General features: G+C 40.9%; 1 protein-coding gene across 1 annotated transcript; it reads left to right on the top strand.

Moving 5' to 3' along the window:
- Positions 1-2,916: 2,916 nt before the first annotated feature.
- Positions 2,917-8,251, top strand: FGF23 (fibroblast growth factor 23). Its single transcript, XM_061357812.1, has 3 exons — positions 2,917-4,257; positions 5,850-5,953; positions 6,469-8,251. Exons 1-3 carry the CDS (start codon positions 4,047-4,049, stop codon positions 6,904-6,906), a joined length of 753 nt encoding a protein of 250 aa, XP_061213796.1. The 5' UTR covers positions 2,917-4,046; the 3' UTR covers positions 6,907-8,251.
- Positions 8,252-11,938: the final 3,687 nt, after the last annotated feature.

Genomic DNA, 11,938 nt, shown 5'->3' on the forward strand with positions numbered 1-11,938 from the left:
CACTGTATGTACCGTTGGCTTAGTGCGTCATTATTCCTAGAATAAATTCTGGAGAGCCACTCCACCCTTGTATTTGCAACGCAAATACACAAAAGATGTGATTGTCCCAGAGCCAGTTATTACGGTGACTTTAAGGAAGGGGAGGCAGAGAGAAGGGCCCCTGATTTCCCTGCCTTTTTTGAAGAGATGCAGTGCAAGGGAAATTGTTTAAAGCAGAGGTGGTTTCAAATCTGTCAACCCAAACTCCCTTGTGATCTTTGAAACAGCAGAGAGCAAAAGGCTTCCTGAGGCCATCCCAGACACCCAGAGAGCACAGAGTTCTGCAAAAGGACAAGCCACACACCTGTTTAAATAGAAGTCAATATGCTTTATTAAGCAATAGTGCTACAGGTGCTCCTACATGATGAAAGCTTGGCCAGCACTGAGAGGGAACGTGCATTTTCACTCGCAGGCAGTAACAGGGAAGGCAACCCCATTGTACTGAGCAGGAAGCTCCCTTTTTTAGCCTGAAAATTTTGGGTGGTGCATAAACAATTTTCAAGGAGTCTGTAAAAAGTGACTGAGAGCAAATCACTTGTAGTGACTTGGATTTGTTGTAAAAAACTTGCCTTTCCCCTGTAAGTCCTCTGCAGTTGATTGCAGTGATAAGCAGTAAAAGAAAGGAGTTACTTTACTAGCAGTGGGACAAGGGATGACATACAGTTAGTGAGATCAGGGTTTTACGGATTTGAAACTGTAGTTTTGATCCAAAAATGACTTAATGCTGAAACTTAAAGCAGTCATGGCAGAGAGAGGGAGGGGAATGAGACACTAAAGGGCAGAATATCAATAGTTTCTTCAAATTTCAGCCTGTGAGCTTCTCATCCATCCTTTCAACCTTGCTCCAAAGGGAAAATTTCTTTGCTTTACCTCAGTGGTTCCTGACATCCCCCATGGGTGGTAACTCCAGGCTGTCTCCCAGCTGCAGGATGCTTCCAAGGAAAGCCCTGTGCCACTGTGGCACTTGACACTGGCTGTATAACATCGCTGAGATGGGACATGGACAATGTGGCCATCTTGACCATAGAATCATAAGTGTTCGGTCCTAAAGTATAGATCAGACCTACTTTCCCATCCGCATGTCTCATGCTTCACGTGTACTCACATGGCTGTTTTCACAGCACCCACTTTCCCTCCTGTCTGATTAAAAGTGTAGGCTCCTCATGGAAGGGAGTAAGCTGTTTTCCTATTTGAACAAAACTGAGCACTACCTGAATATCCATTTGGACTAAGTTAGCAGTTAAAGATGAACAGCAGTTCTGAGTTCGCTGAAAAGTTTTTGCTCTTCAAATTCAGTTCTAGTTTTCTTTCTTTTTTCTAAATCAAATAGTATCTGTAAGACTGCAGCTGATTACTTACTGAGAACTGAGAAAAGCTGCCTTGATTCATCAAACGTCTCAGAACAATATAAGAAATCTTAAAAAAGCAATACCGACATATGTGGTAAGGGTGCAGAAATATTGCTGTTGTAACAGCATAACAATACATGAGAAGAAAGGCCTGTCATCACTAACAGACACAGCTGAAGAAGTCAACAAGCTTTCATACACCTGGTCACTTCAGTAACAGAATGGGTAGGAGAAGGTAAGTGGCATACCAAGGAGAAGGTAAGTGGCAACCAGAAGGAATAAATGGAGCAGCCTGGAATAAAAAAGAAATGGACTGTTAAAAAGAACAACGTGCAGTGGTCATTCATAGATTTAAAACAAAGGCCTACGAAAAGGCAAAATTTGCCTTATGACCTTCAGAGAGGCTTAAATCCATTCACTTTAGCCCAGCAGCTTAAACAGAACTCTGAGGAGTCTGGAGTTAAGCTGACCCTACAGGAAAATTTGGAATATGCCAAACAACTTAAGCATGTGGGAGCAGTCTTTGCTTCTTTGACACATAAAACACCGAAACAGCTCCTCACCACTGGCGTGTGCTACAATGGGGTTTCAATGCTTTTTTCTAACATCTGAGATCTGTTTCTCTGCAGCTATAACAGTGGAGAGAGATCAGCTCGGTGAACAATGGCAAGCACAGAAAAATGTCATGAGGAATATGAAACATCAAAGCAGAAAAACTGCGTTCACAAAAGAATCACAAAAACCCCCAAGAGGACACCCCACCCTCTCACAGAAGGACATGAGTGCCTCTCACATGAGTGACTCTCACAGAAACCTTTGCAACAGCTTCTGAGGTATACATATGCACATTTACATGGTACTCTAGTGGAAGGGAACAAAAGAAAAACAAAACAAACAAACAAAAAACCAACCAACCCCCCCCAAACATTTGTTTTAATACCAGAGTGAGAAATATGGGTGGATAATTTCAACAATAAATAGACATGTCACTTTAAAAAGAAAAAGCAATCCTACTTTCTTTCCAAGGTATCCTTTAAATTGAAGCATGTCAGACATTATAACCAGTAAAATGTCTGCAGCCTAGCTGGCCTTTCAGTGAACACAGCTTTGTCACTCTACTTAGTGAAAGATACGACCCTTATACACTTTGGCTAAACAATGCTGTCGTTTACGCAGTGTATATACACTGATGCAAGTCTCTGGATTTACACAGGTATGACAGAAGAATTTGGCAGTGTTTTGCTAATTTTAAGCAATAAAAGCAAATCAAATCAGCTTCTTCAGTTGGTTTCACTTGTATCAATCCATCAATCCATGTTTGGTGCTGGCAGCATTGCTCCACAGCTTGTTAATGAAACTAAGAATTTTTCGTACTCTGTCCAACAAGAGATTGTAACTGAACCTAAGACTGCTACAATCAAAATCCTCATTTCTCCTCAAAAAAAAAAAAGATAAAATTATTGTCCAGTACTCTTTTCAGTTTTGTATTTATTTTTGAATGAAAACTTAACACAGTCTTGTTTTATAACCTGTTCTTCCTATCACTCTTTACACAGTGTTGCATTACTACAGCATTTTCATACAATAAATTGAAGGGTTTTTTGTTTTTTTTTTAGATCAGAAAATTTGTTTGTAAAGATGCAGAACATCGGCAGGACAACTGGAAAGCAGGTATTGTGTCCTGGAGCAGTTTTTAACATTACTGCCCACTTATTACTTTTCCCCTTGTAGTCCTTCCAAGCTTGCCTGCTGTACCTGAAGCACTAAAAATGTGCCAGTATGAGGGATTCAGGTTTGATTCAGATCTCAGATCTACTGGTCACACTAACCCCTATGACTCCATTAAAGACTGCCAGCCAGATGCGCAATGCAGGAACAAACATGCAGTTTTAAATGTTTTATAGGTAATTTTCAGCTGTTCAGCCAGCCTTAGATTATTTAAGTGACTCAAAATTAATCAGGAGAAATAAAAGGGACAACTTATCTGAAGTGGGTCATGCTCATGTCAAGTTTCCTTTGCTTAAATGGAGTGACACAAACATCAGCACCACAGGCTTACTGCTAAACTTACACCATAAAGAAGGAGGAATCAGGCCCAGAGCAAACTAATATCAGCTTTTGATACATTCACAAAATATTGTATCAGTATTTGCTGTTTCCAGTAAATCAGATCTAGTTTGGAAACCGAGAGGGCAGGCGGCAATCTGAATAAACACGTCTGAAAAAAAAGGGATTGTTCAGGTTTGGAGGGTCATTCCCTTCGGTAAAAGTAAACTGACTGCAGTGGATTGCTCTTCCTGGACCTAACAGTAGGGGCGTGGGAAGCTTTCAGATGTCACAGGGTTGTCGATAACATTTGAACATATGATTAGCTTTCGTGAGCTGTCTTTAGAAACCTTACATTTCTTCCCCCCCGCACCTTAGCCAGAGATCCTTCCCTTGAGGTTTTGGGCCACTTAAAATGTTGCTTTGACAAAAATCAAGGATGTGGAGAAGTTTTTCCTGTGTGATGTCACTTTGTTGCCCTTTATAAGACTGCAGAAAAGAAGGGAACTTATCTGAGGATTCACTCTCCAAACACAGGTGACCAGAAGCAAGCGAGAAGCACAGACTCACATCAAGTTGCAGATACCGACCAACTGAAAGGAAGGGTGAGCCATGCCACAGAGCAGTGCTTACTACCTGCTGCTGGTACTCTGTAGCCTGAAGGCTACCCTTGCCTTTCCCAACTCCTCTCCACTGATGAATCCCAGCTGGGGGAATGAAGATCGCCTGATGCACCTCTACACAGATACAGAGAGGAACAGCTTCCATCTCCAAATCAATGCTGATGGCTATGTTGACGGTGCTCCTCACCAAACCATTTACAGTAAGTAGCTTACTATGGAACCTCAGTCTTCAGGGGAGTAAGGGAGGGAGAACAAGGCTTTTGCTATTTCACTACCTATAGAAAATCCCCTTCTCTTGTTAGGCAGGCAGACAGAGGAGTATATCTTTTGGAGGGGAAAAAAATATTCCCTCTTGTAACTAAAAGGTTCTTAAATTGTCTTATCATAATTTTCATGGAAAACTGAGGTATTTTTCTTCCTTTGCAGAAAACCTGGCCCAAACAGTATGGGTGATAGAAAAATTAGGGGTTTTTTTAAGACTTATAGTTCTTTCATAGCATTTCAGAAGTACTTCTCTTTAGCAGCACTCACATCACAGGTAGCTAGGAATCATAAAGTCATGTTCAGTATTATTGCTGCACAGAGTCTTCTTCATAAACTCAACTAAAAACATAAGCATAAGTAATGATGTTTTCACAGAACTCTATAAGCAGCAAAGGAGGTTTTCTAAGTTATCATATAATCAAGGAGAAAAAAGGATCATGTTCTGCTATTTTTTTGTTTTGTGTTTTTGGGGGCTTTTTTAGGAATTACTAATGAAAGTAATGAACACTGGCAACAAAACTTGCACTGTCTTGTTGTTATTCTTCCTGCATCTTTAAAGGTGCCATAAAACCCATTTTAGGTTTATGGGTCAAGAACAAGAGTGATGTTTTAGAGAACAGACAGGGAAACATGTTTTTCCCATATCTGCCATGAAGCAAACACACCAGTATCGAGACTGGTGGAGCAAGAAGGGTAAAAAATCAGACAACAAAGGAGGTCATTAAAGGCAGGGTCACTGAATCTCTGCTGGGTCACCACAGTACCACTGAGATAAATGAGAACTGAAAAGTTCTTCACAAGGGCTGCAACAGCCCCCTGCAGCTGCACGGGCTGGGTGTGTACAGCTCTCCTGGATAGGACCTGGGAGTTACAGCAGGCACTGAGTCAAACACTCGCATTGAGAGGAAGGTAAACCATCTACTGTGATCAGCAGATCAAGGAAAGTTATTACCACGTTACCCAGCACTGGTGAAACTGCTCTTGGAGCTCTACAGCAGCCCCAGTTCAAGGTGGATGGGGAGAAACTGGAGCTGCTCTGGCAGAGGGTTTTCTGAGGATCAGGGGCCTTGAGCACGATCTGTCAGGAAAGGCTGAGGGAGATGGGCTTATTTAGTATAGCAAAAAGGAGGCTAAAGATGACCTAATAACACAGGGCAGTCACAAAGGTGAGAGAGACAAACTCCCCTTGGTAGTGGCCAGCGACAGAACTAAAGGCAATGTCCCCACACTGTGGTTTGAGACTTCAGAGAAGATGCTAAGGGAAATAAAAAGTTGTCTTCGGGAGTCAGTACAGCACTGGAACAGGGCACCCAGGGGGGTGGTGGTGTCTTCATCCTAGGGGCATTCCAAAACTCAGACAAAGCCAACAGCTAACCCGATCTTGGGTGGACAAATAGCCCCAGGTTCCATGGGGAGGTTCGTTCAGACCCCCAGAGGACACTTCCAGCCAGAGCATCTGTGGGTCTGCAAAGCAACGGTGCAATGTCAAACTGGGTCATGGACTCGACATCTTTGTTTTAATAAACAGGTGCTCTAATGATCAAGTCCGAGGGTGCTGGCTCAGTGATAATCACAGGCGTGAAGAGTGGACGCTACCTGTGTATGGACATGAGAGGAAACATTTTTGGTTCGGTGAGTGACCTTTACTAAGACGAACCTGAAAGGCAGGTTCAGTCTGCAACCACGGTGCCTACTTCCTCAGCTAGGACAAGTCTGTACAGCTACAGCAGGAGGATGCAGATTTAAATGAGCTGAGAACCTGCCGCTTCAGTTAAACTTCCCCCTGTTCTTTGACTGTATTGAGTTGTAGAGCTGACAAAAACCACCTGAGTTCCTGCTTGTGTAAATGAGGGCAGAACAAGATCCAGTGATGGATCAATCTGAATTCCTGCTGTAGCATAGAGCCATGGGCTGGGAGTAGCTCGAACAGTGCTCGAACAATTTCTCTGACAGAAAACAGTGTTATTGTTATAATACCTTTGGTGAAAGCATGGGCAAGCATCTCAGATCTACAGCTAAGCCTGAGTTACAGGGCTGGCAGATCAGAAACACATTTGCTGCAAGATCTTGCCCCTTTTTCCATCTTTAGTTGGAACCTGGCATTCACCAGTTCCTCTGCTTACAGGTGTCTTTCTTTTTCCCCTAAGCATTACTTCAGTCAAGACGACTGTGTGTTCAACCACAAGACGCTGGAAAATGGATACGATGTGTACCAATCTCCCAAACACAACTTCCTGGTTAGCTTAGGCAGAGTTAAACAAGCTTTCCTCCCTGGTGTGAATCCACCACCATACTCCCAGTTTTTATCCAGGAGAAATGAAATCCCTCTGTTTCGATTCAACACACCTGAACCCCACAGAAACACTAGAAGCGCAGATATCGACCCAATGGATCCTCATCAGATCCTGGTCCCACAGAGAAAGATCTCTCTGTTTGGATCTCAGCTGCAGCAGCAAACAGATTTTCCCCACGTGCCCAGAGAACCCATGAGAATCAACCAGAACGATGTGGTCAACCCAGATGACCCTCACGCTATGATGGATGCCAGGAGGTACGCAAGTCCTCGCTTCTATATTACAAAATAACTGTGGTCCCACTGCTTGCAAATTGAAGACATGGGTGAATATAATAGGCAAAAGGAATTGTCTGGCATATTCAGTTTGAATGTTGAAATGGCTACTGGAAATCCTGGGAAGAAATCCTTAATTTCAAATTTTGTACCTATAAATGACAGTTTATGGAAAAAAAAGAGTTGGTCATTTTCCAGATGGGGATGTGCTTTACTGGAAAGAAGATAAATTTTTTAAAAGAAGAATACAAACCGAACATTTTAGGGTCTGAATCACGACTGTAAGTGTGCATCAGCAAAAATGCTAATTCACCTGAATGAAACAAGAAACCAATATTATGCATGTGATGTAACTGGGAAGAGCCCTGGAGCATCTGAGACGCCAACAAAGACAGGGAATCCCTTATTAGCACCATCCCTGGCTGTGCAAACACAGCAGACAAACTGTTATATTATTATATAAAAATTACTATTTATGTTTTTTGCTGCTAAGTTGGCTCTTCAGTCTCTTTTTATGCCCGTATGAGTAAAAAAGTGAACACTCTGCTGTCATAGGAGCAGCACACATGGAAAACGGAAATAACTGACAGGAAAACAGGACAGGATCAAATGGTCTTGTGTAGAAAGAGTAATTTCTGACACTTACTGAATCCAAACTGAGGTCTAAGAAAAAAAGAAGAGAGTCTTACTGTCTCTCTAGTGCTTCTCTATCTCTATTGACTGAGTTCTACCATCACAATATGGAAACATAATGTAGAAACACTAGTTTTGCATATTTCCAAGCCAGAGAGAAGTTCCAGGATCACCACTAAACTTAACTGATGTAAGGTCTTAGGTGCACAGGACAAGTCAAATGATGAGGATTAGACCAAGGGTTCTGACTCGTATTTTGATGTTTTCTCTCCTCTGAACTCATCATAGTTTTGATTGGTCTCAAAAGGAAAGGAGTGATTCTAATGAATTTAGGAGAATTTCAAGGCAGGCAGGTAGCTGCATACTTTCCTGCTTACCCAAATTAAAGCAAGACTTTTTACCTTGCTGTCTATACAGTGGAGAGGTATGATTTCATTTATATATTCTAGTTTATTAATTCAACTTGATTCCTATACCATTCTTCTTGGCTTCTGCTCCTTGAGAACTCTGGACTGCAATTACAGAAGCAAAGTTTTCATTCTGCTTAAACTGCCATAAGTAAGTCCACAGAGCTGTCCAGGATCCAAGTCAACAGACCTACAGCAATTTTAATTGTGAAGAGTTCTTTCTTGATCTATATCAAACTTTGATGAGAAATGTTGGTGGGGTTAAATCTCTGTACCAACTCTATAGTCTATATATTCTCTATATATTCTGTACATTAGAACAAAGGAGTCAGTGGATTTAGTCCCTAAGCTAAGAGTGAATTCACAGTGGATTTTGCATCAAAGAACATATTTGTAACTATAGAGAGCTGTATAGAAATGTTGAAAGAATTAATTCTTCAAAGGAGATGCTGGCAATCACCAGCTAGAAGAAAGCCTTACTTATTTATATTGCAATATTTATTTATTTATTTGAGTGGGCCTTAAGCCCCACAAAATATTTATAAATATTTATAACAATGTATTATAGAGATTATTTCCTTTTATAAATGTACCAATAAACTTTTCCTTCTCTCCAAATGATGGATTCTGCAACTTCTGTTTAAGCTCCCCATTCCAGAAGGACTCGAGTGAACAAATGCTATTAGCATTGTCTGAGATTTTTTGTCTTGCTATCCCCTGTGTTTTTCAGCCTCATAGGATGCATCTGCTGGGGTGTTTCATTTACTACAACTATGAAAGGTCTGTGAAAGGTGATGAGGAAAAAGTGTTAGTAGGTGTAGACTGACCATGAAGGGATTGTCATCTCTATTGGGAAACAACTTCTGCGACCCAGAAGCAGTGGGAAACCACTGATCTAGCGGCTAAATCCACTAGGAAATATTTGTCATCCTGGCTTCAAGATCTTAGCATAAAAGATAGTTGGTAAATTACTGTTACTGCTCACTTATTGCTGCTCATACAAACCATTGTAACTCCATCCCTAGGGCTATGCAAAGGCTCTGTTTTGCAGCAAAACAACCACAAAAAAAGTGCATTTCTCATGACTGAGAACAAAGTGCCAGGTAGACATTACCCATCAGCGTTTCACCCCTGCTTCTTTTGCCAGGGTGGGGTTTTGGAATTACACAGCTTGATGCCTTGATACAACCTCCTATCTTCCCTTCCGAGACAGTGCTCTTTCCTTCCTGAGCTGATGAAGAGGAGACTGAGCTGGCCCTTTCAAGACCTCCCAGCTATTTTTCTTCTATTGCTAGATTTTATCTCACAGACTGTATAATTTTACAAAGTGCTCTTCAGTAATAATGCTGTAACCCTGCTTGAGAACAGTCCCAGACAGTAGTGGTGCCTAAAGTACAGAACAACAGCATAACATTGGCTCATGCAATCACTGTTTCTGCTCCCCTGCCTGTTGTGCAGGCCTTTGCTAGGATATTTTCATCACCCACCATCCTGTCTTCCCCTACCCTTGTCTTCAACCCTTAGCTTGATTTAACAGGGATTCGCCCTCTTTTTACGTTATTATCTGATTCTGTGTTATTTAGAAAATCACAGACATTCAAAGAAAGTCCATGGCTAGGAAAGAAAGAGCTTCATACAGAGGATTTATGCTGGAGCAGAAAGGCAAACATTTCTGCACCTTTTTCAGCCAAGCCCCTATGTTTTTCACAAGGACGAATGAAGTTTTATTTTTGAGTTATGTATGCTTGTGAAAGAAGCATGAAAAAAAGAGTAGGGTGCCAGTCAGATACAGGGCTCAAACACTACCTAGAGATGAAGATTACGGGATACATTTGCCTACTCAAAGAAATAAGAGACCCCTTCATTTTTTTTACCCGGGGTAGTTGTTCTAACAGAGGAAGACAGGACACGAAGGGCCACACCTGGTTCAGGCTCCTGTTTCTGACAGTGACCAGAACCAGGCATCTGAAAGGATAGTTCCAATAATGATAACGTAGCACCTGTTTTTTTCCAAGCCTTGTCACACTGTTTTAGATCCTGGAGCATGATTCACACATCTTAGAACATCCTTGCATTTCCCTTTAACCTTTATTCCTGTAAGTCTGTAAATCTTCATTAAGCTACCACACATCCTAGTCTCCTCTGTGTTCTGTTAAGTGGTTGATCTGGATAATATCTAACAGAAATTGAGTATTTTGCTTAGTAACGTAGCTGAGGGCTATGTGGTTTTGCTGAAGCACACTGTGGACAGCAGCTTGAATTAGACCACAAACCCATTCCACTACTCTGAGCAAACCCTCATCCCCAACAATTCTTCCCTGTATTCAAACAACATCTGGTGCATAAGCCAGGAGTCTATTTGCTGAGGCTAAGGCACAATCCTAGATGCAGCCTAGAAGTTTTCAGAAGGGAGAAGGACCAATTTTAAGATTCAAGAAGTAGTAAGATTGGCAAATCAGCTAAATTTAACTTCCATTTCTATGATTTCTTGGGTGTTTTACTGATTTTGAAGTCCTTCTGTAAAGTAGGTCTCCCCTTCTTCAACCCTAAATGAAATTCATGTGCCCAAGAGTGAACTTCATTCCTGTCTGTAAGCTTTCAGGGTAAGTGACGTACTTAGGAAGTCAGAGAGTTTAAAACCAGCAACATCCCAAGTGGAATATTGCCTACTTGTTTCCCCCAGACTAACCATGCATTAAGCACCAACTCCTGGATCTGCTGGTAACAGGAAGTCTTTTACAAAATGCTGTTGGTGTTTTATCTGAATAACACAGAGGTTTTGATTTATTTAACCCAGGTCGTTGTTTCCCATTTTCAAGGTAGAACTACATTTTCCAGCTCCTCCTTGAAATTGGCAAGAATTACAGGTGAGATCTCATCAGTGCCTGCATAATGGCAATGACTGTACAATGATTCCTTACCTTGATGAGAGACACCTTTAAGGATCAGGCTTGCCTTTCTAAATGCAACATCACCAACTCCCCACTGTAAGTCAGAGGTTAGTTATTACCCCAGGTTTTTCTCCTCCATTTTTTTCAGCAATTATCTTCCAGTTTGTAGAGGATATTCTTGACACTGGTACCAAAGTGTTGTGGTGATTTCATGCCATGTCTTTAATTTCACACCTCCAGTTCATCATTTCCTCCTCTGCATGATATTCTGACTTAGTTGTTGATGATGATCCCTCACTAATATTTCCACATTCCTGTATTTTTATTCAAAGTCATAAAAAAAAAAATATGCCCCATGAGGAACTTAAGTAGCAACTTTGCTCCAGCTCATTGCTTGAACTTGGACATTACTACTTACTCATATGTCCATAAATTGCCTGCATACCTACTTCAATCTTTTTTTTTCTCTAGTAACATTTATCTTTTCCGGTTGAGCTGATGGTTTCCATCGTGGCATGGTGTCAAGTGTTCAATTAAAATTCACCTAAATAATTTTCCCCTTGCTAAACATAAGTTCTTCGATTAAAGGACTATCAGTTTAGTCTAGTGTGAACTACTTATGGCAAAAAATCATTTAATTATAGTCAAGGTTTCATTTACCTCTCTTGTCTGTAATTACATTCTCCTTCAGCATTAGTTCTAATGCCTTGAATGTTATTAAGGTGAAACCAACAGTTCTGTAAGATTACTTTGTCCTGTTCTCAAATAAAAAATATTTTATTTCCTATTCTCTAGTCACACAGTTCCACACCCAACTTGACAGATCTATTTAAAATACTTGCTTACGGATGTGTAATTTTAGATGTGCTTTCAGAATTCTGGGATAAAGATTAGTCATTTCCCCTGACAGAAGCATATTAAATTCTTTAATTCTTGGCTTTAAATGTGGTATTTTGCCTTTCCCATCATCCATCTTCTTTCACTCTTGTGTTCAATACTGCTGTAAATGAAGTAATTAATTTTGGGGATATAATTTAAGACTATTCAATCTCTATTCAGTCTACACACTAATACTCCTACATTTCTGATACTCCTTTTGTTGTTTTCTATTTTGATA

This window comes from Neopsephotus bourkii, unplaced genomic scaffold (assembly GCF_033783945.1).
Source record: "Neopsephotus bourkii isolate Nb327-2 ecotype Australia unplaced genomic scaffold, CSIRO-AGI_Nbou_v1 NB_107, whole genome shotgun sequence".
Lineage (NCBI taxonomy): Eukaryota > Metazoa > Chordata > Aves > Psittaciformes > Psittacidae > Neopsephotus > Neopsephotus bourkii.

Excerpts from the sequence above, each read along its gene's own strand:
- FGF23 (XM_061357812.1), top strand. The coding sequence starts at position 4,047 with ATGCCACAGAGCAGTGCTTACTACCTGCTGCTGGTACTCTGTAGCCTG. Across the intron at positions 4,258-5,849 it reads TCCTCACCAAACCATTTACA|GTGCTCTAATGATCAAGTCC; the intron begins GTAAGTAGCTTA and ends TTTAATAAACAG. Across the intron at positions 5,954-6,468 it reads GAGGAAACATTTTTGGTTCG|CATTACTTCAGTCAAGACGA; the intron begins GTGAGTGACCTT and ends TTTTCCCCTAAG.